General features: G+C 51.6%; 1 protein-coding gene and 1 pseudogene across 3 annotated transcripts in view; one reads left to right on the forward strand and one right to left on the reverse strand.

Moving 5' to 3' along the window:
• Positions 1-24577, forward strand: part of RGS9 (regulator of G protein signaling 9) — a 91258-nt gene that overhangs the window by 13830 nt on the left and 52851 nt on the right. The window contains exons 1-2 of one of the 3 annotated variants that reach the window (XM_067717461.1): positions 10930-11117; positions 22489-22585. In XM_067717461.1, the coding sequence (XP_067573562.1) occupies positions 11061-11117; positions 22489-22585 (154 nt within the window). In that variant the 5' untranslated portion in view covers positions 10930-11060. Of the gene's footprint in view, positions 1-10929; positions 11118-21521; positions 21680-22488; positions 22586-24577 lie in introns of those variants that run through there. The other 2 variants (XM_067717462.1, XM_067717460.1) reach the window with 2 other exon arrangements.
• LOC137213690 (small nucleolar RNA U3) lies at positions 5425-5506 on the reverse strand (annotated as a pseudogene).

Below are 24577 nucleotides of genomic sequence, written 5' to 3' on the forward strand. Positions count from 1 at the left end.
CTTGGAACGATCTGTGTTTTTCAAAGTAATTATTCCTATTGCTTTATGAGTAATATGCTGACAATACGCTGATAATACCGGCGCAGTGATCTTAAGATGTTATTTACTGTCCATGATGCACGAAGGAGGAAGGGTGAGGAAGGTTCACTTCCTTTTCCAAATGTTAACAGCTTGTAGTACTTCATTATTTATGGACCAATTTCTCCAATGTCTGTAAAACTGAAACTATCCTTACTGAAATCCAGTCAGGTGATTTTCAAAAAGTTCTGAAATGTCTTTTGAGAAGTGAGAGTGACTGTTGCACAGGTCTGTGCTCACGCGAATGATTTATGTCAGCGTCTCCCAAAAATGTGTTCTGGTCAAAACCGCGTTGGGGAGATATTAATAGGGTGTTACTCAAGTTTCTGTGGTCAAATGCTGGAGAAACGCCCGCCTAAACAGAGTTAGGTGAGTTCCATTACTGCAAAGCTTCTCAGAACAATTTAATATTCTGTCAGTAACTGTGGCAAGAGACCGCAGTTCAAATCCCAAACTTGTCCATCTTTTATTTTCCCCTGAGGAACACACTGCGGTGAAAGTTTCTTTCTATGAAACATTCCCCCAACACGATCTTAGTGTCAGAGAAGGTAAATCCGGTTCACTAAAGAACATATGCCACAGTACAGTCACACGCAGTAGGACAGGATTACACACAGTAGGACAGGATCACATATGGTAGGACAGGATCACACAGTAGGATGGGATCCCACCCAGTAGGACAGGATCACACACAGTAGCATAAGATGATACGTAGTAGGACAGGATCCCCCCCTGCAGGACAGGATCCCACAGTAGAACAGGATGGCCGATACCATTCTCACTTTAAAATCGAGGACACTGAAGTCAAAAAGTCTAGGCAGTCAGCACCTGTAACGAGCGCGGTCCCGAAGAGGAAGAACCGCGGCCCGTGCTCCGCAGGGGTCTAATCGCCAGGCCCACTTCCGGGCGAGAGCTCGGTTCGGAGCCTCACCCACCCCGCCCCCCGCCCGGGGGAGGCCGTGCCGACCTTCCGGGCCGCCTTGTCCCCCGGCGCCCCGCTCCTTCCAGGGCGCAGGGCCAAGTCGTGCGCCCCAAGTCCTCCCCCCGCATCTGCACACGACGAAACACGAAGACACACTTCTTTGTTTTAGCTACTGGACTGTTTTCACACAGGCAGCCGGTCGTTCTCTCAGATACCCCAAGACAAGCCTAAATCACGTATTTTTAGGGCGGGTTTCACCACGGCTCGAGGAGTTATAACGAGGAATCAAGTCCACATCGCTGGGGGTTCGAGGGGCCGACCCCGATCCCCCACTTCGGGGAAGGGGCCCCAAACTTCCGGGGTCCGCGCCCCCCACCAGCTCCCCGTAGGAAACCCACCCCCAGCTGGCACCCGGGCCCGGAGGGGGGGGGCCGGGAATGGCCGCCGGCGGAAGTCCGCCTCCGGGAGCCTGCGCTTCCTCCCTAGGACTTTGGAGGTATCCGCGCCTCTATGGTCTGGGCCGGGCCCGGCCCCTCTGCGGGAAGGGAGGGGGCGCTGGGGACCGCGGAACCCTTGCCTGCCCTTGCGTGTCTGTGCGCACCTGGAAGCACTGCTAGCAGAGCGGCGGAAATTCCCCTTATCACGATGTTTAAAAATGGAGATGCAGGAACACAGTAGGGTACCCCCAAACTCCCCATCAGTTTTCTAGCCGGTTTTTTTTACCAGTGCAGGCGCACATCCGTTTTTTAATGACGTGAAGTCTAGCTTTTATGCAATCACACAGCTGAAATGACGCTAAATAATTTTTTTAAAAAAAGGTTTTACACTGAAGTGCCTTTTGAACGTGAACCCCAGCCTGGGTGCTGGACCTGCGGCTCGTTTTCTTCTCCCAAACGCAGCCCTCTTCACCTCTAAAACGGCAGGGATGAACGGGCACATCTGTCCTTCCCTCCTACCGGGGCCCCTTCTGGCTCACCTGTGGATTCAGAGGGTCACCTTAACAACTCTGAGATAGTACCCTCTTATTTGGATTTTCTGGTCTAAAAAGGGAAAACTATGCACGTACAAATACAGAATCTAGGAAAAATTAGAATTGTCTAGGTATAAGAAACGTAATAGCACCCAACACAAACAAGGGCGTGGTGAAATTAGTTCATTCTGGGCAAACAGAATGTAAATATGCAATCCTGCTGAAAAACTGCTTGGCGCTCTGTGTCAGAAGCCATTGAAGAAGTAAGTTCAGACTCTGACACGTGAGATAACCATCTGTGGAAAACTCATCCCAGGCCAACAATCCGAGAGAGAGGAAAAGCTGCATTTCTGAAGTGACTCTACCATGGACAGCTGTTGATTTTGCTTGCCCAGCACCCAGTTTTCTCTGTTTCTGGTTTAACACCATGAGTTTTCTGTGGGAAACCAGCTAGCTCTCAGTGCACGACTGAGGCGGGCACAGGACGCAGTTCCTGGCCGATCCGAGGACCCTGGCATCGCATGGAGGTGAGGTGTGAAGTCAGAGGCCAGGCTGCCTGGGTCCCAGTCCTGGCTCTGCTCTTAATAGGGGCAAAAACTTCAGCTTGTTATTTTTTCTCTTTACTCATTTAAAAATTTTTTTTTTAATTTTATATTGGAGTAGAGTTGACTTACAAGTGAGTCATATATGTACCTCTATTCTTTTTCAGATTCTTTCCCCATATAGGTTATTACAGAGTATTGAGTAGTGTTCCCTGTGCTATAGTAGGTCCTTGTTGCTTATCTATTTTATATACAGTAGTGTGTGCATGTTAATCCCAATCTCTTAATTTATCTCCCTCCCCGCCTTTCCCCTCTCTTTACTCATTTGTTGCCTGGGGGTCTTAATAATAGACAGCGACTCCTGGGTTGTTGCGAGCCCTCAGTGAATGGGCAGGTACACGAAGGCCTGTTACGCGAAACCATTATGATTTAATCTGAGCAGGCTCTTCCCACCTTTCTGTTCTTTCCTTTTCTTTTTTGCCTTCCACATGCTCCCACACCATCCACTGCACTATCCCAGAATTATATTTTATGTCTTTCTTTTCTACCGGAGACATCTTCAAGGCAGGACCGTGTCTTATTCACCTTTATACCACGGGTGCTTGACATGGTTCCCAGCCCAGAAACGGTGCTCAGTCAAGGTTGGTTGAACAAAACTGAATACTCCCTGACACAGAGCAGAGAGTGCTGGAACAAGGAGTGAAAATGTCATGAACCCTAGAGGAGAAACAAAAGGGAAATGGCAAAAACCACATGAAACTAGAACAGTTTTCCTAACAAAAGAGGTGTGATCCCTGGAGACTGCAGACTCCATTTCTTCCTGGCCCTGGACTTGCTCTCTTATGGTGGGCAGGTGAGTTCCAGCAATAGACTGGTACCCAAGACTGACTTTCTGAATTGCTGCTTCTTTTTTTCTGCCTTAGAACTTATTTCTTCCCTTGGCGACTGGCAGGCGAAATAACCACCGCCTTCAAGGAAGTCAAATCTACCCGCAAGATATCAGATACCACCCTGCAAGCCCAACGTTCGTGTGCAAAACTTCACACATACGATGCAGAGTGAAGAGTGTGCTTAAAAGGGCAGGCTTCCTTAGGTGCATGGAAGAGGTGGATCGGGGCAGCCAGAAAACCCTTTCTAAGGGGTGATTGCCCAGCTCTGAAGGTGATATTGGTGGAGTGATACCAGCCATACAAGACTCCCTTGGAACCACACCCATCTGAGACGCAATAATTCTCAGAGTCGGAAGAGATGCAACCATTGAGTGTAGTGTAGGTCTTGTCTACAACATCCTAGACCATGGCCTCTTAAGCTGCGAATATTCCAATGACTCCCCGTTCCCTGGTCCATGAGATCACCTCTGAAGTTTCTGGAACAGTTCTAGTTGCTATAAAGTTTTTTTGTTGTTGGTGGTGGTTTTTTTTTTTTTCTTTTGCGGTACGCGGGCCTCTCACTGTTGTGGCCTCTCCCGTTGCGGAGCACAGGCTCCGGACGCGCAGGCTCAGCGGCCATGGCTCACGGCCCCAGCCGCTCCGCGGCATGTGGGATCCTCCCGGACCGGGGCACGAACCCGCGTCCCCTGCATCGGCAGGCGGACTCTCAACCACTGCGCCACCGGGGAAGCCCCTAGTTGCTGTAAAGTTTTCTGCTCAGTGTCTATGTAACGATGCTCCAGTTCAGGTTCTGCTAGTCCTTAGCAGTTTTTGGTGCTGCAAAATGAATCCAACAGACACAGAAGCATCTTCGCGTCCCGTCCGGTGATTCTGTGGCCACTGATGTCACATTAGCAGGAGTATTTACACCTCAGAAATTGGCGGTGCCACAGTCAGCTCTACCCCCGCCAGAACCCAAACCCAAACCCAGAGACCGCTGCTCACAAGCTGCTGGCTGACCTTATTCTTGGTGAAACTCATCGATTAGCAGGGGATGTAAGATGTTCACCAACGATGTCCCACCCAAATCTGTGCGTGAAAAAGTGCCACGGTAATGGCACCAACTCAGTGGTGAAGGAATGGGGAGGAGGGAGGTGTCAGCAGAACACCTGGTGGGAAAGACCTGAGGGGAGAAAATCCACCACAGGCTGGTGAAAAAGCAGACTTCAAGGCTGGCGAGAGAAAGAAACTCCATGTTGAGGGGCAGTGACACTGCAGGTGACAGTTCAGGTCGGGCCAGACTGGGAGAGAATTAATTTTATTAGGGAGGCGATAGGGAGCCGCTGAAGATTTTTGAGAAAGAGAGGGGGCCTCATAATAGCAAAACCTGGGGAAAATGATTTCTCTGAGCTTGCGCTTTAAAAAATTGAGGTATAATTCCCATACCATTACAGTTCACCGTTTTCAAGTGTACAGTTCAGTCCTTTTAGTCTATTCACAAGGTCGTGCAACCATCACCACTGTCTAATTCCAGAACATTTTGATTATCCCCAAGAAGCAACTCCATACTCATTAGCAGTCACTCCTTCCTCCCCTAAAGGTTTGCACTTCTTACAAAACACCAAATTTGGTTGTCTGTAAAGTGACTTGAGTTTGACCCCAGGAGGGCTGTGTACCAAACATAAAGAGGGAAAGGGAAAGAGCAGGACTGGCTTTTCTAAGGTTCAGGTGATGTAACCAGACATTATCTATCTATCTATCTATCTATCTATCTATCTATCTATCTATCTATCTATCTATCTATCATCTATCTACCTACCTACCTAGAAAGAGAAGAGAGAGAGAAGAGAGAGCAGTATTAGACCCACACACAGGAGCCAAGAGCATGGGTGAAGTTGATCTTCAAATGCAGCATCTGGGTGATGTGGAAGCAATGGATGTCAGAAGAAAATTCTTTTTTTTTTTTTAACATCTTTATTGGAGTATAATTGCTTTACAATGGTGTGTTAGTTTCTGCTTTATAACAAAGTGAAATCAGTTATACATATACATATGTTCCCATATCTCTTTCAGAGAAACTTCTGTAGTAACGAACTATAAAAATGATCCCTGAAAGTATAGTCTTAGAAGAAAATTCTTGCATGGGCTAATATTTTTATTTCCCTGGCATCTCCTGTAGCATTCATCTTCCTGTACCCTTCCAGACATTGCTGTTCTGGGGAAACCAAGGGAAAGAGCAGACTGTGCAGGAACTTTGGAAAATCCCTTGCTTTGGAAAGCCCTAAGAAAGACACTTGCTCTCCGTGGACAGAGGTGGCTGCTGGGGCCAGGACGAGGGTCTGGGAACCCAGGGTTTTGGAGGCTGAGCCACCCCACCGGCAGGGGGAGCACCTGAGCATCAGTAGAGGACCCTCGCTGGCACGCTTTGGGTTTAAAAATCCTTCGCGGGATGGGCATGTTTGACAGAAGAGAAGGATTTCAGTACGATTGATACAGATGGGGTGCACCAAGTAATACATTTTCTTGGGGTCTCTTCTCCTAAGGTGGGTCCCTCTTGCCCCTCTCCCCCAACCCTCCCCGATCACGTGTGGCAGGAATGGTTGGGGGCACGTCCATGGTGGCACCCAGCTCTTCGGCTTTTTCGAATGTCTGCCACGTGGAATCCCGTTTTGGGATGGCCGGTCTAAGTCCAGAGAGGCCTCGCTTTGTAAGGAGCGCTAAATCCCACTTTGTTAAGGCTTCCCTGGTGGTGCAGTGGTTCTGAGTCTGCTTGACGATGTGGGGGACATGGGTTCGTGCCCCGGTCCGGGAGGATCCCGCTGGGCCCGTGAGCCACGGCCGCTGAGCCTGCGCGTCCGGAGCCTGTGCTCCGCAGAGAGGCCCGCGTACTGCAAAAAACAAACAAACAAACAAAAATCCCACCTTGCCAGCCTTCAGGCTGATTGAGCTGTGTATTTATTTCCGTTCACTAATTGAAGTCATGTGACTTTCAAATTGGAGGGGAATTTTGAATTCATCAAGTCGGGCTCTCTCTTATTACTACTGAGAAAGTAGAGACTTGGAGAGATTAGGTAACTTGATCAGATTCACCCCTCCCACTAATTCAGGGCGACAGAATCAGGTCGGGGGTTGCCTGGGGACAGCGCGGGGGAGGGATCACAAAGGGCATAAGGAAACTTCAGGGGGTAACAGATGTGCTCCCCGTCTTGACCGTGGGTGTAGTTTCACGGGGGTATACATGCATCGAAACTCATCGAAGTGTGCACTTCAGATACATGCAGTTTAGTGTATGTCAGTTATCCCTCAACAAAGCTGTTAGAAAAAAGTCTCACATCTGGTGAGAGGCAGAGCAGGGACCAGAGCACAGCCTGGAGGCCTTCACACGTCCCCTGAAGCCCTCAGCTGTCTTAAAACGAAAGCCTATTGCAAGCTGTGAAAACGCCTTTCCCCATAATGCCATTTTTTCCTTTTTTGAATTAAAATTTTTTTAAAAAAAATTGAAGTATAGTTGCTGTACAATATTATGTAAGTTACAGGTGCACAATGTAGTGATTCCCAATTTTTAAAGGTTATACACCATTGGTAGTTACTATAACATTTTGGCTATTATAAAGAATTCCCCATATTGTACAATGTATCCTTATAGTTTGTTTGATACCTAATAGTCTGTACCCCTTAATCCCCTACCCATATTGCCCCTCCCCTCATACCCCTCCCCACTAGTAATCACTAGTTTGTTCTCGGTATCTGTGCGTCTGCTTCTTTTTGTTACATTTACTAGTTTGTTGTAGTTTTCAGATTCCACATATAAGTGATATCACACAGAATTTTTCTTTCTTTGTCTGACTTATTTCACTAAGCATAATGCCCTCCATGCCCATCCATGTCGCTGCCAATGGCAAAATTTCATTCGTTTTTAATGGCTGAGTAATATTCCATTGTACATATGGGCCACATCTTCTCTATCCATTCCTCTGTCGATGGACATTTAGGTTGCTTCCATATCTTGGCTATTGTAAATAGAGCTGCTCTGAACATAGCGGTGCTTGTATCTTTTCGAATTAGTGGGTTTTTTTTTCTTTTGGATAAATATCCAGGAGTGGAATTGTTGGGTCATATGGTAGTTCTGTTTTTAGTTTTTTTTTTAATTGAAGTAGAGTTGATTTACAAAATTGCAACAATCTCTGCTGTACAGTAAAGTGACTCAGTTACACAAATACCTACATTCGTTTTTAAATATTCTTTCCCATTATGGTTTATCCCAGGAGATTGGATGTAGTTCTCTGTGTTATATAGTAGGACCTTGTTCTCCATTCTAAATGTAATAGTTTGCATCTACCAACCCCAAACTCCCAGTCCATCCCTCTCCCTCCCCCCCACCTTGGCAACCACAAGTCTGTTCTCTCTGTCTGTGAGTTTGTTTCTGTTTTGTAGATAGGTTCATTTGTGTCATATTTTAGATTCCACATGTAAGTGATATCATATGGTATTTGTCTTTTTCTTTCTGCCTTAGTATGATAATCTTTAGGTCCATCCACGTTGCTACAAATGGCATTTCATTCTTTTTTATGGCTTAGTAGTATTCCATTGAATATATAAACCACATGTCTTGGTTATTGTAAATAGTGCTGCTATGAACATAGGGTGCATGTATCTTTTAGAATTAGGGTTTTTTGGGGTTTTTTTTGCTTTTCTTTTTTGGATAAATACCCAGGAGTAGAATTGCTGGGTCCTATGGTAGTTCTGTTTTTAGTTTCCTGAGAAACCTCTATACTATTTTCCATGGTAGCTGTACCAATTTACATAATTGTCATTTTTAAAAGACCCATAGCTCCAAATCTTCTATAATGAGAAACAGTGCTGCCCTTAACAAAAACCAGTTCCAGCCTGACCTGCTCCACAGGTAGACAGAAGTGCACCCCACGGAGTTGGGAAGAGGGTGGAGCCAGAGGGAGGCGTGATCTTGTTCTGTTTTCCTGTGTTTATCTCTAGCCATGCTTGTGACAAGTATCACCTCTGGATGCATCCAATTCATTTAATTTAGGAGAAAAAAGATAAGGATGGGATTTTTATTCTAGGACTGTACTTGGTGGTGGTACCTGGTAGCCCCTGCTGGGCCAAAATAGTTTCCGAACAATCCCCAGTTGATGAAGAAGCTGGAAACCTTCCAGAAAAGTTCCCCGAAGTTCCTCTTTTTCTCTCTCTCTCCCAGGTCAAGCACTCAGAGCCACACCAGGTGTGGTCAGCTTCTGAAGGTCTCAAGTAGTTTCTTCTGGAGAAGGTGAAAGGCAGGGAGAAGCGTAGGTGTGGGCCATGGAGGGCTCCACCTACACTTCCTTCCCTTTATTGCTGAACTGGCGCTGACCAGTGGGTGTGCAGAGAGGGTCTGTCTGCGGGCCCAGTGTGCTCACTGCGTGGAAATTTAGGGCCTCTGAGTTCCCTCCCAGAATATGTTTTCATGAGCTATTGCCTCTCTCAGCGGAGCTAGGAAGAAACATTCATGCATCTAAGATTTTTTTATATATATATGACTTTTTAGAATCGCCAGTGTAATACACATTTGTGACAAAATGCAAACGAGACAGAATTATATGAAATGCAAACATGGCCCAGAGCACGGGCAGTGGCCCAGGGAGTCAGGTGAATTCAACATGACTTCTGTCTGAGTCAGGGAGACGTCTGTGCGGGCTGGGTGGTGCTGTCACCGAGCTGTCCCGAGTGCTTGGGGACACAGAATCAACTCCAAGATCTGTGCTCTGGGCTTCCACGCTACCGAAGACATTTAACCCATGGTGCTGCTTCTTCACGATTTGCCTCCCCTAAGTCCTTCCCACCCCCAACCCTTTGCCCTTCTCTGCCTGGCTGTGTGCCCTGGGAGGCTGATCCGGACAGGCTGCATCCCCGGGCCTCTATCACCCTCTGGCTTCCGGTCAGGACTGACAAATGGGAAGCACTCAGAGGAGAGAGAGTCGGGGTATTTATTCCACCAGCACCCTTTCTAGCCATGGCTGTGTCCCTCCAGGATGACAGCCCCTGCGTGACAGCCCCCCACCAGGGCTCCGGCTCACCATCCCTCGGGCCTGGGTGAGGGCAGTGGTGTCCCACGGCTGCTCTAACCCTGACCCCGCTAAGAAAGTCTGCCTGCAGGCAGTCTGAGGCATCCATCATGGAGAGATGAACTGTTGAGGATTCTGCCCCTCCTCCCAGTCTGGGAGGAGGGCACAAGGGCTGAGAGCAGGATGTTTTAAGTTTTATCTCCTGAGCACTAAGCACAGTGGACTGAACTTAGTTGTTGAGTTGACCAGAGGTGTTGGGACATTTTCCTGGGAGGTGACCTTGGAACTGGGGTTTAAAGGGCACTGCTGTGTAAATGACCATATCATTGTGCTTGGGTGAGGTTTATCCTACAGGGGCCAGGCTCATGGAGATCCCATTGTATGGTATCCAGGGCAGCAGGACCCCCATATAGGTCCTGAATCACACCTGTGTGTTGATGAAGAGGAGGCTGCAGATGACTATAGTGATGACGATGGTGATGGTGGCGATGATGATTAGATGTCCACTTACCTGACCGAGTCACAGGAGAATTTCATTTTAGCACGATGTCCCTCTGCCGTCTTACAAGATAATACTTGCTTTTTTGGGTCAGTCTTTTTATTGAGGTGTAGTTTACAGACAATGTCATGCTCCAATTTTAAGAGTACAGTTGGATGAGTTTTGACAAACATGATTACCTGTGTATAACCATCACTCCCATCCAGATATAGAGCACCTTAAACAACAAGGATTTACTGTATAGCACAGGGAACTATATTCGATCTCTTGTAATAACGTATAACAGAAAAGAAACTGAAAAAATAGACCAGGCAGCTGGCCCAGCAGGGACTTCAACTTTCCTTCTTTATTCTTCACGTCCTTTCTTTTGTTAACCAACATCTTACCAATTCCACGTAGAATTTGCTTTTCCCCTAAACACTTCTAAACATTTTTAAAAATTTTAATTTTTTTATTGGAGTATAGTTGAGTTACAATGTTGTGTTAGTTTCAGGTGTATAGCAAAGTGATTCAGTTATACATATACATGTACTACCTATTCTTTTTCAAATTCTCTTCCCATTTAGGTTATTACAGAATATTAAGCAAAGTTCCCTGTGCTGTACAGTAGGTCTTTCAGGATTATCTATTTTATTTTATTTTTGCCATAAATGTCCTTTTTCTAAAAAATAATTTTTACTGGAGTATAGTCGTTTTATCTATTTTAAATATAGTGGTGTATATATGTTAATCCCAAACGCCGAAACTATCCCTTCTCTCCCTTTCCCGTGCCAGTCGCCCTTCCTAACCGAAGTCCCATCCCCCTTAAGGGCTCGCCCTCGGCCACAGACCCTCCCACGCGGGTCCCAGTCGCGCGGGGCTCACCTGCGGCTCCGCGGGCCCCGGCGGAGCCTGACACCGCCCCCTGGCGGCAGGTGGGCGCCGGCGCGGAGCACGCCCGGCCCGCGGCGCGGCGCGCTGATTGGCCGGCGCGGATTCGGGCAGCTTCCCGAGGGCGCGGGCGCGCGGGTCGGGGGCGCCGCGAGCAGCACAACCCAGCCCGGGCACGGGGACGCCGGCTCGCTCTCCGAGGGCTTCCTCTTCCCTCCGGTGGTGTCCAGGTTCTGCGTCCGCCAGGGTCCAGGATGACAATCCGACACCAAGGTCAGCAGTACAGGCCGAGGATGGCATTTCTGCGGAAGGTGAGCGCGGCCCCATCACCTGGGCCCGGGAGGGGCGCGGGGACCAACTCCGGGAAGTGCCGGCGGCGATGTGGGCAGGGGCGGGGGACAGCCCTTGTGGTCGCTTAGTGCCGCTTGATGTCATTAAGTGACTTATTTGCCTTGTGTTTCTGTCTGTCCGTCTTTTAAAGACTCTAATGATTAGGTTTCCTTGTTACCTGCTTATAGTGGGGAATCTGCAGCCGAGGGCGACTGCCGGCCGGAGGCTGAAAACAACCTGTTACTTGGGAGAGCAGGCGCAGGAAGGCAGTTCAGCGAGGCTGGGTCAGATTTGAGACAGTCTCCTGGTACTATTAGAGGCTCCCAGATGTTAAATTAACATGTTTGCTGTTTTTCTGATTCAACACTGCAGTATTTGAAAGCGTGTGTGTGTGGTGGGTGTGTACACATAGACCGTGAAAACGGTGTGATTTGCAGGCTAAAGGGACACCCCACTTGCAGCGCTCCTAGATTCCTTATTCAAGTGTGTGTGTTTGTGGATCTCAGGTCTCTCTGTGCGCAGCGGAAGTCAGGACCCTCCCCATGCAAAGGCTTTCTCAGAGCAAGTGGCTGGGCACAGGGGGTGTCCATACTGGCGACTTGTGCGGGGTGGAACGCACCTTGTGTGGTGATGTATTTGGGGATGAAATAGCTCATTTTGTTCTAGGCTTTTGAGATGACCGGTATCAGAAGGGGTCAGCAGAGGATTAGGTCCTGGGTCACTTGCCCGCCCTTCCTCCCACTTGCAGCCACTTTTCACAGTGTGGTGTCCACCGTCTTAGGCTTGTCTTGAGTAGAATTAGCTGAATGCTTTGTGACAGTAGGAGCCCTGCCCTGAGCCCTTGGAGCTCAGCAAATTGGCGTAGTCAAAACTGTCCTGATTTGTCTAAGACTTTCAACGCTAAAACCTGGCCAGTCCTGGGCACACTGGGACAGCTGGTCACCCTCGGTCCAGCTACTTGAATAAGCTTGTGCGTATTCCAGGTGGTAGAGGTGTGAGGATATAAAACAGAGGGGGAGTGTTGTCTCGCTGGGAAAGAGCCCTGAGAGCCTCTACTGCAGACACCACCTCCTAAAATCAGAGAAAACTGCCCAGACTGGATCTCTGAGAGCCATCAGGCATCTTCCAGGATTTCCCAGGACTGCCTTCTTCTCCCAGACAGGGCAGCTCGGGCGCTGAGGCTCTGAGAGCGATTGTCTGGAGACATTCTGTTTGTTTTTGAGCCTCAGACATTGTGTTTCATCAGGACTGTTATGTGGTAGACATTCCTGTCTTTACCTGGGCCTTCTGACTGGTGTGTTGGTCTCCAGCCCATCCTCCTCCACCGCTGCCTCCTCTTTTCCACCCCAGCCTCCCGTCCTCCACCCCTGCCTCCTCTCTTCCACCCCAGCCTCCTGTCTTCCACCCCACCTGCCGGCCTCCACAATACCATTCATCGGCATGTTGGGTTTCTTTCGCAAACCGACATGGATCCCCTCGCCCTGAAACCCTCCGCTGGATTCCCCCGTGCACAGGGTGACGTCCAGCCTTCCCAGCCTGGCCACTGAGGACCCTGCTCCCACTCACCCCTCTGACTTGACCTCCCGCCGGCCTCCCACACCTGCCCTGCAGGGACACAGAAGAGAGCAGCCCCCCTCACTCAGGGGGGCTCTGGCCTCAGCGACCTCCTCGTCTTTCCAGGAACCCTGTGCCCTTCAAGCCTCAGATCCCTCCACTGGGAAAGTCCTTCTTCCCCTTCTCACCGGCCGAGCCCCCGTCCCCCCCACTCCCGGGCCCAGCTCGGGGGCCCCTCCGCTGTGACGGCTGGCTCTCCCCACCCGCCCCGCCCTGCAGACCCTGCCCGCACCACAGCGCTGCTCTCTCCCTTTGCCTTGTTGGATGGGGGGAGACACCCGTCTGTCTGTGTCTTCTGAGGTCCTCGGTCAGATCACAGAGCAGGTCCCAAGAGCCTGTGCCAGGGTGCCCTCAACCGTGAAGCAGCTGAACGAGGTGCCCAGCCTTTGGAGAGGAGCTCAGGCCTAAGGAATGTGGACTTGGGTGCAACTCTCACCCACCACTCAATGGATATTTTTGAAGTAGGCTGTGTCCCCAGTGGGGCCCTTACATGAGTGTTCTCATCTATTGCATGAGACAGAGTTATCATCACCATTTTACAGAGCGGGAAGCTCAGAGAGGTGAAGTCACTCGCCCCAGTCGTAGCCGCTAAGTGGTGGAACCAGGAAAAATACAGATTGTCGCCAAATGTGATCCAGTGCTGTAAGTTTCCTGTGATGTTGGGGGCAGGAGAGGCCGTGGGAAGGCCTGCCCGAAGGTGCCTGGGGGACGCGGAGCTGAGAACTGAAGGATAAATGGGGGTTCTAGGCAGAGAGAAAGAAGGCTGTTCCAGGCAGAGGAACGGCGTGTGCTAAGTGCGTGTGTGTGTGGGATGCCGCACAGTGGACCGCCTCCCGTGGCCCCTGTGAGCTCCTGTCCTAGTGCTGGCCCGTCCCCCCTCCATCCGCCCCTCCCCCGTGATGTCCCGATCTCCATACCAGCCAGGAACAGCTGTTGCTGCCCTTGGGATGCGCCTCAGGTCTGACTGTCTTGGTGCCTCATGGAGAAGCCTGGACTGCTTTGCTTTCCTGTGTGGCGTCCGGCATCTCCTTTTGCTGCGGGGCAAGGGGGTGCGGAAACAAAAGGGAGGAGACCCGGGCAGAGCACGGGAGCTTTCGCTTGTATCATTCTTTCATTCAACACGTGCACAGAGTCGTGCGCGTCTGTGCTGGGCGCTGTGCCTGATGCTGGGGACACTGTGGGATTAGGACACGGCCCCTTCCTCCTGGAGCTTAGGGTCTAATAGAGAAGGATCGCTGTATAAGTAAGAAGAATGTTCTGCAGGTTGTGGGAGACGTCATTAGAGGAGATGCACGTATATAAAACGCAGAGCAGGGAGTGGTCAGTGCCATCTGGGTTGGGGACCAACAGCCTTCACAGGAGGGCTTGTAACTGAGTGAAGGTGTGAAAAATTAGTAGGTGTTTTTTTTTTTTTGCCAGGAGGACGGGAAGATGAGTGGCATTTGGGGGAATGCAGAGCTTGGAAGTGTGGAATAGTGTTGTGCCGTGGGAGAGTCTTCAGGGGTTGAGGTAGCTGGCCGGGGGGCAGGGGTGGGCAGGAAGTTGGTGATGGAAAGGCTGGTAGTGAAGGACGCTCCGGAACTGGGGGCTTCGCACATCCAGCCGGGGGTCTGACGCTTTCTGTGTTCGCTGAGAAGCCATTTGACGTTTTAAAATCGGGTACGAATAAAACGAGTTGGTTCCCATGTTAGAAAGATGATTCTGATTAGAGGGTAGGAGTGCTTCTCTACCCTGGCTGCACTTTAAAGAACATTGTTATCAGGTCACCTTCCTTAGAGTTTCTCATTTACTTAGGAGATAATTAAGTAGTCAAGTCAGATGGAGTCCAAACATTGGTTTTTTTTAAAAAAAAAATTTATTTATTTATTTGGCCACACCGGGTCTTAGCTGCGGCATGTGGGCTCTAGTTCCCTGACCAGGGATCGAACCCCCTGCATTGGGAGTGTGGAGTCTTAACCATTGGGCCACCAGGGAAGTCCCAAAACGTTGGTGTTTTCAAAGAAAATCTTCCCACGGACTTCCCTGGCGGTCCAGTAGTTAAGACTCTGCACTTCCACTGCAGGGGGCAAAGTTTCCATCCCTGATCAGTGAACTAAGATCCCACATGCTGTGCGGTGCGACCAAAAACCAATATATATATATGTATATGTATAAAATCAAATACAGAAAAGCTTCCCAGGTGATTTGAATGCACAGCCCAGAGGAAAGCCCCAGGACATTTGGTGACATCTGGAGACATTTGGGGTTGTCCCAGCTAGGGAGGGGGCTGCCCCTGGCAGCTGGAGGGAAGAGGCAGGAAAGCTGCTAGACACCTACGGTGCACAGGACAGCCGGCCCCAAATGTCAACAGCATCACCACTGGAGGGCGCCCTGGAGGCTGGGGACCTGCCAGGCCCAAGGCAGAGGCCGGGTGGGCCGAGCCGGACGGTCCAGGAGGGAGGTGAGACGTGCCACAGAGGCCTGTTAGGAGACAGGTCAGAAACAAAAGCAGAGTCCGCAGAAGCTGACTGGGGTCGTGGACGATGCTTCCTGGGCTTCTGGCTGGGGTGGCCTAAGCGCCGATCGAGCGTGTGTGGTGCCCCTGAGGGTCCGAGAGGCTTCGGGGTGAGATGGCCCAGGGGTCCGCTGGCCTCTGGGCGGACAGGCTCCTTAGTGGGAGCCCCTTCTGTTTGCCAGACAGCCCCGTGGTTGCAGGTCACTTGCTCCCTCTCTGTACAGAAAAGTACTGATTATTATCCCCCCGGGAACCTTCTCTGGCTCAGAGGAAAATCCCAGCCCGAGATCTTGCACAGGGAGTGACAGCGAGGGGCAGCGTGGGCGTGGAAGGTGGGATGTCGAGGCCTTCGGAGCCGTCGTTCCTGTTCCTTGGTGACACGCCTGCAGTCACGCAGAGGCACGTGGCATCTGACGCCCCCATCCCGCCCCCAGCTCGGCGTCACCCGGGGTTCAGCACTGCCTGGTTACCCCGCCGTCCTCGTGTGGCCCAGGATCGCGGGGAGCTGAGTGTGGGAGACGGGAGGGCGCCTGACGTTTGGGGCGGGGGTGGCCGTGCCTCCCTGTCTCCGGGGGGATGCCCACAAGGCGCGAGGAGGAGGGCGCGAGTGTTGGCAGCAGTTGGGAGCAGAAAGGCAAGGGCTCCTCACCCTCTGGGGACCTGGGGACACAACTCGGGTTGTCCCCTGTCTGTGGTGGGCAGAGGGGCTCTTCTGCTGGAAGCAGGACTGGAGCCCAGAGTCTGTATGACTGGGCTGGGGCCGCCACGGCAGAGCACCGCCAGCCCGGGCACGGTGTGCGCAGCGTGCTTTCCGGCGGCCTCTGTCCGGGGCCTGCAGACGCCGTCTTCTCCGCGTGTCCCCACGTGCTCGCCCCCCGTGGTGTCCGTGTCCTCATCTCCTCTTCTTCAAAAGACACCAGTCACACTGTCACAGGGCCACCCTAGTGCCCTCCTTTTAACTCAGTTACCTTGTCAAGGGCCCTCTCTCCCAGTCCAGTCACATTCTGAGGTCCTGGGGCTTAGGTAGGACCCCAACCTATGAATTTGAGGGGTGGGCGCCGTCCAGCCCATAACAGAGACGGGACCAGCAGCCGGAGTCCTACGGTTTCCTTGTTGGGTGCCTGGGGAGACCCCTCAGAGGAACTGACACAAGGAAAGTTCTGAGGAAACTGGGTCCAAACCCCAATGGGCCGAATGCCCTCAGAATGTTCTCGAGGTCCCTGTGGTGTTCCCTGCTGCCCCCAGCCCTTCTCTTCTGTGAAGGTGACACACCTGCCAGAAAGAAATCTGACTCCCCTCATTGTGTTCCTAAAATAGCTCTCATTATTCCTCCTCTGAAGGTTATTTTCAAACTCTTTATAACTAGATTTTTTTTTTTTCTAATGCAGAGAGAAGGAATCAAACCCCCTGACTTTCTATTGGAGAAGCTCAGGTTTCTAACTCAGAGCGGGGGTTTCTCTTTCTTCTCCAATATATGGGCGCCCTGACGCCATGAAATGCTGCTGTTTCAGCTGATAAAAGTTTTGGAGCAAATGTGGACTTTCCTCCGGCAGTTACCCTGGGAAGGGGGAGGCCCGGGCTCCCACGTCAGAATGGCGGGCACTTCTGGGAGGAGCAGGTGAATCCGAGGCTCACGGCCAGACAAGAATTCCAGAAAAGCATAACGGGAGAGGATGTGCATAAAAAAGAATGTCTGTGTGTGTGTAACTGAGTCACTTTGCTGCACAGCAGAGACCGGCACAACACTGCAAATCCACTGTGATTCAGTTAGAAAAAACAACTCCAGAAAAGGTGACCCCTGCCGCCCGTGGCCCCTCGGTCCCCGCCCGCGTCCGGGGGAAGCAGCCGCCCTCCGGCCACCTCCTGGGGTGTCCCGCGCCCCCTTCTCCGCTGGGAGCCGCTCGGTGCCCCCGTGGCCCGAGACGCCCCCAGGCCCCGACCTTGCAGGAGGCCAAGCACTGCAGCTCCGAGTGGAGCGGAAACGCGTCATTTCTGCTCCAGAAGGATCCCGCGAGCCGAGAGCGCGTCTGTGCGGACGGGCTCGCGCTGGGTCTTGCACGAGGAGCCCCGGGCGGCCCTGGGCCCCGGCCGGTCCCGCGGGCAGCTGAGGGGCCGGCGCTGGGCCCGGAGCGGCCGTGACCTTTGCCCCTGATCTCGGCCGCTTCTCGGGGTTGTGGTTCTGCTGCTGGTGCCGGTTTAGCAGCAGGTGGAAATAGGACAGCCCAGCCCTCGGCGCTGACCTAGGACGTCGTGTGTCCCCCCTCCTCCCGCCCTGGGGACGTGGGGGGCCTGCCAGCTTCCGGGGTGGCGGGTGGCGTGTCTCCAGTTCGGGGCTCCCCGCCTGATCTTTCCCCTCCAGCGCAGCCTGGCCATCTCTCTTTCTCTCTCTTTAAAAAAAAATTCTGTTTTATTGTGGTGAGAACACATCACACAAGAAACTACCCTCCTACATTTTTCTAAGTGTATAATTCACAATGTTGTTAATTATAGAAACAATATTGCAGGGCAGGTTTCTAGAACTTACTTCATCTTCTTGACTGTAACCTCATGCCCAGTGATTGCATCTCCCCGTCTCCCCCTCCCCCAGGCCCTGGCAACTGCCCTTCCACTGGTTCCGTGAATTAGCCGATTTTAGGTAGTGGAATCGTGCGGTCCTTCCGAGACCGGCTTACGCACTTAGCATAACGTCCTTCAGGTTCATCCAGGCTGTCGGAGATTCCAGAATTTCCTTCCTTTCTTTAGGGCTAAGTCATAATCCCTGAATGTGCCACATTTTCTTTACCTGTTCACCCACCAGTGGACACTTAGGTGGTTCCACATCTTGGCTGTTGACCACGGTGCTGCTGTGAACCGGGGAGGGTCCATATCTCTTCGCCATCCTGATTTTGATTCTTTTCGATAAATACCCAGAAATAGGATTGTTGGATCATCTGGTAGTTCTGTCACTGACCAGGGTTCTTGGCCTCCTTGAGCAACAGAAATTGAACAGAGACCAGACAAGAGATTCAGGCAAGGCTTTACTGGGGCCGCTGCTGCAGCAGGGGGACTGAGAACAAACAACAGGTCCCCTTGCTGGCTGGCTGAGGCGGGGGGCAGCTGGCTCCTTACGTGGGGTGAGGGTAGGGGTGCGTCCGGGGGTCGGGCGGGAGTGGTGGCTCAGGCGTTCTGCCCACCCCTTGGTGGTGTCGAGTGCAGGGGCCCTGCGCAGCACCCTGCTGTCGCTCCCGGCTCCTCGGAAGTGGCAGCTGGGTTCTTTGGGCCTTTTTGTATCTTGTCCAGAATTTGCCCCAACTGGGCATGCGTGCAGTCTTTTTTCGTCCCTTATAGTTTCTGTGTATTTTGTTGCTTGAGGGGCGTGTGTCCAGGTGTGGGCACTGCAGCAAAGGGCCCCAGGTCCCAGCCTGTCTCAGTTCTATTTTTCATTTTGGGAGGAACCTGCATACATGTTGCATTCCCACCAACCGTGCCCGAGGGTTCCAAATTCAGCCTTTCACTTTCCTGCGTCAGCCAGCGCGGGGCCCCTCGCACCGTCCCTCCCTTGCAGTACGGCGGCCGGCTGGGAAAACCCTTCTCGCTCTGTGTGATGTTTGGGGATCATCTCAGCCATCCTCTCCTCCTCCCGGCTCTTACTCCCATCCCTGCTTTCCCTATTTTTTGGTGCATAATTCAGTCTGCAGTTGCTGTCTAATAGATTCTTTGTGCACAGCATGGTATTAGGTGCTTTCGCTGCTTCATCTCCTTTGATCTTCACAACATCCGTCTGACGTCGTAGGTACTGTGCTCATCTCTGCTTTACAGAGGATGAGCCTTAGTGAAGTTTAGTGATTCACCTCGCCTGCTCATTGGAGGATGATTTGAACTGAACTTTATTCGCACCCAGATCCCTAGTGTTTATCTTAGTTCATTTGTTTATCTTCACACCAATATCTTCCCAACTCTCTGAGGCCCGGGAGGCTGTCTTTTATCTTCCTGTACCAACCCGCCTGCCAGGGCTGGGCACCTAATACACGCTCAGTAAACATCTATATTTGGATGATTGGTAGAGCAGGGTTTTTATTCCCAGGCGTCTAAAGACAGCTCTGCATGCAAAATTTTAAAGATGCGCTGATTATACGAACACTACAGATGTTAATGATTCCAACCCACAAACACTAACAAATCTCTCTCCTTATAAAGTATGTATCTTTTTTTATTATTATGCTGTATTATTTGACCTACATGTTATTTATGATTGTATTGATTAATTTTAAATTCTTTTCCTTTTTTCTTTTTTAAACCCCGCATTTGTTTATTTATTTATTTTTTTGGCTGTGTTGGGTCTTCGTTTCTGTGCGAGGGCTTTCTCTAGTTGCGGCGAGCGGGGGCCCCTCTTCGTCGCGGTGCGCAGGCCTCTCACTATCGTGGCCTCTCACGTTGTGGAGCACAGGCTCCAGACGCGCAGGCTCAGTAGTTGTGGCTCACGGGCTTAGTTGCCCCGCGGCATGTGGGATCTTCCCAGACCAGGGCTCGAACCCGTGTCCCCTGCATTAGCAGGCAGATTCTCAACCACTGCGCCACCAGGAAAGCCCAAGTATATATCTTTGTGCTTATATATCTTTATATATCTGTCCTTACAAAGCATTTTTACACAATTACTTAGATTCTAAGAGGTAACAAAATGCTATCAATTGTGAATATACTGTCATTTTATGGTAGAGGAAGGGAATTCAGAGAGGTTGAGTGGACTCCTGCAGTTACGAGAGAACCTTGAGGACATGAGAATCTTGGGTTCCTTTTCTTTGGGCCACAAGCACACGCAAATTCTAAAAGGACTTTGGAAATTGTAAAGGGCTGTACAGTGTGAGGATGAGTTATTTTATGAAGCAGCAGGAGAGAAAGGATCATGTAACCAAGCTAGTTAAACCGGGGGAAGAGCGGCGCAATGAGCCATTTTGCTTTGGGTTGTGGTTGGGACGTGGACAGGTTGGGTTTGAGGGGAGACCCTCCGTGAGCATCTATCCAGCCGTGCACAGCTGCCCTGACCTCAGGAGAGGGCTTCCAGCCGGAGGAGGACAGGAGAGGTCTTCGTTTCCACTTACTCGTTCGTATTCTGTGTTTCTGCTTTTGCTGCTCACTGAGCCTTAGGGTCCTCACCTGCCATCCTTTGCCCTTTCTGCCTCCTCATTCCTATTCGTCATTTTATGACCACTCCAGGAGTGTCTCTCCCGGCCACCTCCTCCCTGGCACAGGTGTGTTGTCAGGACACCGTGGCCTCACCCTGGTCACTGTACTTCCCGTATCGTCCTGTAATATCCTTGCACTAGACGGTGAACTCCTTAAGCTCAGGGACCAGAGCTCTTTACCTTTGGTTCCCTGAGTCCACCATGGCTGCCTGGTTGTTGAATGACGGACTGATCGTTTGCAGGCACCTGGGGGGGCTGGGGGTGTGCACGGTTTTCCCCTCGCGAGGAGTTTCCTGGAGCATGAACTTTGAAGCGTCTGCACGTGAGGCTTTGTCGATGCCTGTCATCAGCGTTGACCAGAGAAGTGCTTGGTGTCTTTTTTCAATTGTGTCAACCCATCCAGTTTGTTTTAAAATATCCTTCAGTTAATTTTACTCCTATTAATTTTTTCAAGTGGAAAAATGTTTTGTATTCATCAATGTTAAAAAAAAAATACTCTGAAGACAATCAGGGCTGTCCTTGTGGGTGTTTTCCTGCAGTTCCAGCTTCCTCCGATGGTTCGTGGATTCTCTCTGGTGTCAACTCTCTCGTCGATGTTCGTGAATCGAGTTCTTATCTCTGACGGTCGTGTCCTTTGAAGTTGGGACATTTCCTTTCCAATCCCCTTCCAGAAGTCGTGGCTATCTCAGCAGCCCTTTGCAGTCAGCATTCCAAAAGCAGAAGTGTCTGCTCTCTCAAAGCGCTCCTCCTTTTGAAATTTCTATTTTTGTAACTGGCAACTCCGATCGTCTAAGTTATAAACTTTGCCGTTATTCTTTGCCACCCTCACTGCACCAGTCAGTCACTTGCACATACAGTTAATCCTAGGTAATTAGAGTCAGAACGAGGGCTCTAAACGCCATGCGTTCTTGTTATCTTCTCTGCCCCTGCCTTTATTTATTTATTAATTCATGTGCCGGCTGTTTACTGGGTACTGTCCACGTGCTGGGCGCTGTTCCAGGCAGTCAGAATACAGCAGCAGACAGCAACAGACAAAAGATTTGCCCTCGGGACTTCCCTGGCGGCCCAGTGGTCAAGATTCTGTGCTTCCGCTGCACGGGACGCGGGTTTGATCCCTGGTCGGGGAACTAAGAACTCACATGCTGTGCAGCGCGGCCAAAAAATTAAAAAAAAAAAAAGGAAGATTTGCTCTTGAAGACCTTACTTTCTAGGAGTGAGGGAGACACATGGCAAACGTTATGATCAGCAGGTAGATTATTTCGGACGTTGGAAGGTGAGTGCTGTAGGAATGGGGGGGGACGTTCGAGGTTGCAGCACGAGGGAGGATGCAGCTGGGCGTGGCCCCCGAGCCTATGAGGGGGAGAGTCGGGGGGAAGTGATCCCAGCCACGTAGACCAGTAGGAGAGCGTGGCCACTGACTGAGTGGAATGGCCCTTGCGGAGTTTCAAGCGGAGGAGAGACACAGCCTAAAATAATTGAAAGTCTCGCACGGGCTGCCCTGCTGAGGACAGACCGAGGGGCGGAAGTGGGAGGGGTGGAAGCGCCATCATCCTGTGCCCGGACGGTCGCAATGGTGGTGAACAGGCCCCCGCTTTTCTCTGTTGGGGCGGGTTTCTTCGTGCTTCGATGCTCCTCTCTCAGGTGCGGGCCCGATGACACCGCTCCCCAGCCAGAGCTGCTGGGACAGAGCCCACCCTCTGTGGCCCCCCTGAGACCCGGCCCTCCCCTCCCCCCGTCCCACTCCCACCCTGGGCGCTGTCGTTCTCCCGTGCCTTGTAGCTCTCTCACTTTCTAACCAACAAAACCCTTTTTTTTGCCAAGTCCCATCTTCTCCTAAAAGCCTCTGCAGCATCTCCTTGGCAGAATGAATCTGTCCGAGCTCTCACACCTGGGGAGGTGTTTGTGCCTCTGACGCGCGCGTTTAGTTCTCAGCTGCGCGCTGCCCACCTAGGCGGTGGGCTCCTGGGTATAAGGGCCCCGTGTTCCTCTTTGCATCTTTTGCTCCCTCGGTGCTGCCAGAAGGGCCTCACTCAGCCTTCGAGATGGTTCTGCTTAGCCAGCTTTGGCGGTTCTGTCTTGCAGATTGAAGCCCTCGTCAAGGACATGCAGGACCCAGAGATGGGGGTCAGAGTGCAGAACCAGAAGGTCGCGGTCATCAGCGTCCCTCACGCCATGACGGGTAATGTATCTTGTGATTTGGTCTTGGCCTGGAACAGACCGTACACAGAGGTTGGCAGACTATAGCTCGTGGGCCAGATGCGCCCCGTGTTCTGTATCTGTGAATAAAGGTTTATTGGAACAGATACACGTCCTCATTTATGTATTGTCTGCAATGGCAGAGTTAAGTAGCTGTGCAGAGACCGTGACGTGGCCCACAAAGCCGCGTATACTTACTGCTTACTTGCCCATTCGTGCAGGCTCCTTCTGGGCGAGGAGTCAGAAAGGAAAGAGAAAGGAATCCAGTAGGTCCCCTTGTGAAGCCATTCCTCGTCCCCAGGAGGTCATTTTAAAAACTTCTACTGTTGTTTTTTATTTGATTGTCTTGTTTGATTTGTTTTAATAAAATCAAGTAGCAGAAAAAATACTATTTGGCCAAAAAAAAAAAAAAAAAAGAATTGGCCTTTGTTTTCTCCATCCTTCCCTGTCTTCTAATTAACATTCAGACCCTTCCTGACTCCCCCAAGGGCAGGGCACCTTAGTCTCCTTTCTCTGGGGGCGGGATAAAGGGCGTCATTTCAGGATATCGGCAGAAGGGGCTGGACCCCCTAATAAGAATGCATTTTGATCCGTGCGTTGCGTTTGTTTTGTGATGTTTGCAGTAAGGGGTCCCTTTCCCACCGAGTCGTGTTGTTGGCAGAGGGGGGCAGCTTCTCAGAGCGCGAGCCTGGGACTCGCCGCTGTGCTGAGTCCCCTGTGAGCCCTCGCTCTTGACCCCATCCATGACCTGAGTATTTGTCACTCAAGGCACTGGGGTCTCTGCAGAGGCAAGCCGGCCGGAAGGAGGCGTGTCCCAGCCAGCACAGCGTCTCTCGGGCTCCCAGAGTGTGAGTGACAGACGGCGGAATGATTGGCATGCGACAGGCTAGCTCACAGAAGAAAAGAAAACTCCAATGGTCTAGACTTGGGAAAGACTAGGACCCAGAGCAGCCTGGGCGCCCCAGGACGTTGCAGGCTGCCTCTGACCCCTGACCCCACCCCCTCCCAGCTCCTGGTTGTCATGAATTCTGGTTGAATTCTCCACTGGATTGGGCAACCCTCGAGGGGAGAGATCTCGTCTAGCTCATCTGAGTAACCCCTGCGCTTAGTGCAGCTGGGGGTCAGGGTGGAAGTTTAACAAAAGTTTATCGAGCGCGTGAATCAATCCTGGTCTCGAACTGTCCAAAGGGCGCTGGACGTTGACTCAGGCACCCTGGATTGAATCCTTTGGGTGCCTTTTTTTTTTTTTTTTTTCCGTGTAGCCCTAGTCTCCATTTCCTCATTTGACAAGCAGAAGTAGTGATCCCTGCCCCAGGGGGTGCCTGCAGGAACCAGACAAGGCTCTAGTGTGCACTGGCCGGTGCTCAGTGACTCCCCACGGGGCCCATAGCTGGCTGTGTCACCACGATAAGCGTAGGGAGAGATGTGACCCCCCAGCCCTTTCTTGCAGCCGGGGACACGGAGACGCAGAGTTCTAGCATCTTGTCCCCAGGTCTCTAAACGCATCCAGGGCTAAGCGTGGGCTTGAGCCCGGCTACACCGCTCCAGCATCCATGCTCTCCTCCCCCGTCCGGGATTGCAAGCTGCTTTCCTTCCTGGCAGGTGGGGCCCCTGGTTCCCTGGATTTGGTGGGGGGCCGCCCACCCAGCCACGTTCTGCCTTGTTCATCCTACTCGGGTGAGTCCCAGCTGCGGTCGGAGCCCAGGAGGAGCCCTGTCCTGCAGTATCGGCCCTAATCAAAGCAACCGGGATCAGTGCCACCCGACTCCTCAGAGGGCAGGGGACTCAGGACTTAAGGGGACGACGGTGGCCGACGTGGGCTCTGAGCAGCCTGTGGTGCTGTCGGCACAGATCACGTGGTGGACACACCGGGGCCCCCGTAACCTCATTCGACCCATTTCAGGAAGCGGTCAAGTGGATGAGAAAACCTTCAGCGCCTTGGTGGGGAGCGCTAACCTGTCTGCTCTCCGCCGGG

Source organism: Pseudorca crassidens, chromosome 19, assembly GCF_039906515.1.
Source record: "Pseudorca crassidens isolate mPseCra1 chromosome 19, mPseCra1.hap1, whole genome shotgun sequence".
NCBI lineage: Eukaryota > Metazoa > Chordata > Mammalia > Artiodactyla > Delphinidae > Pseudorca > Pseudorca crassidens.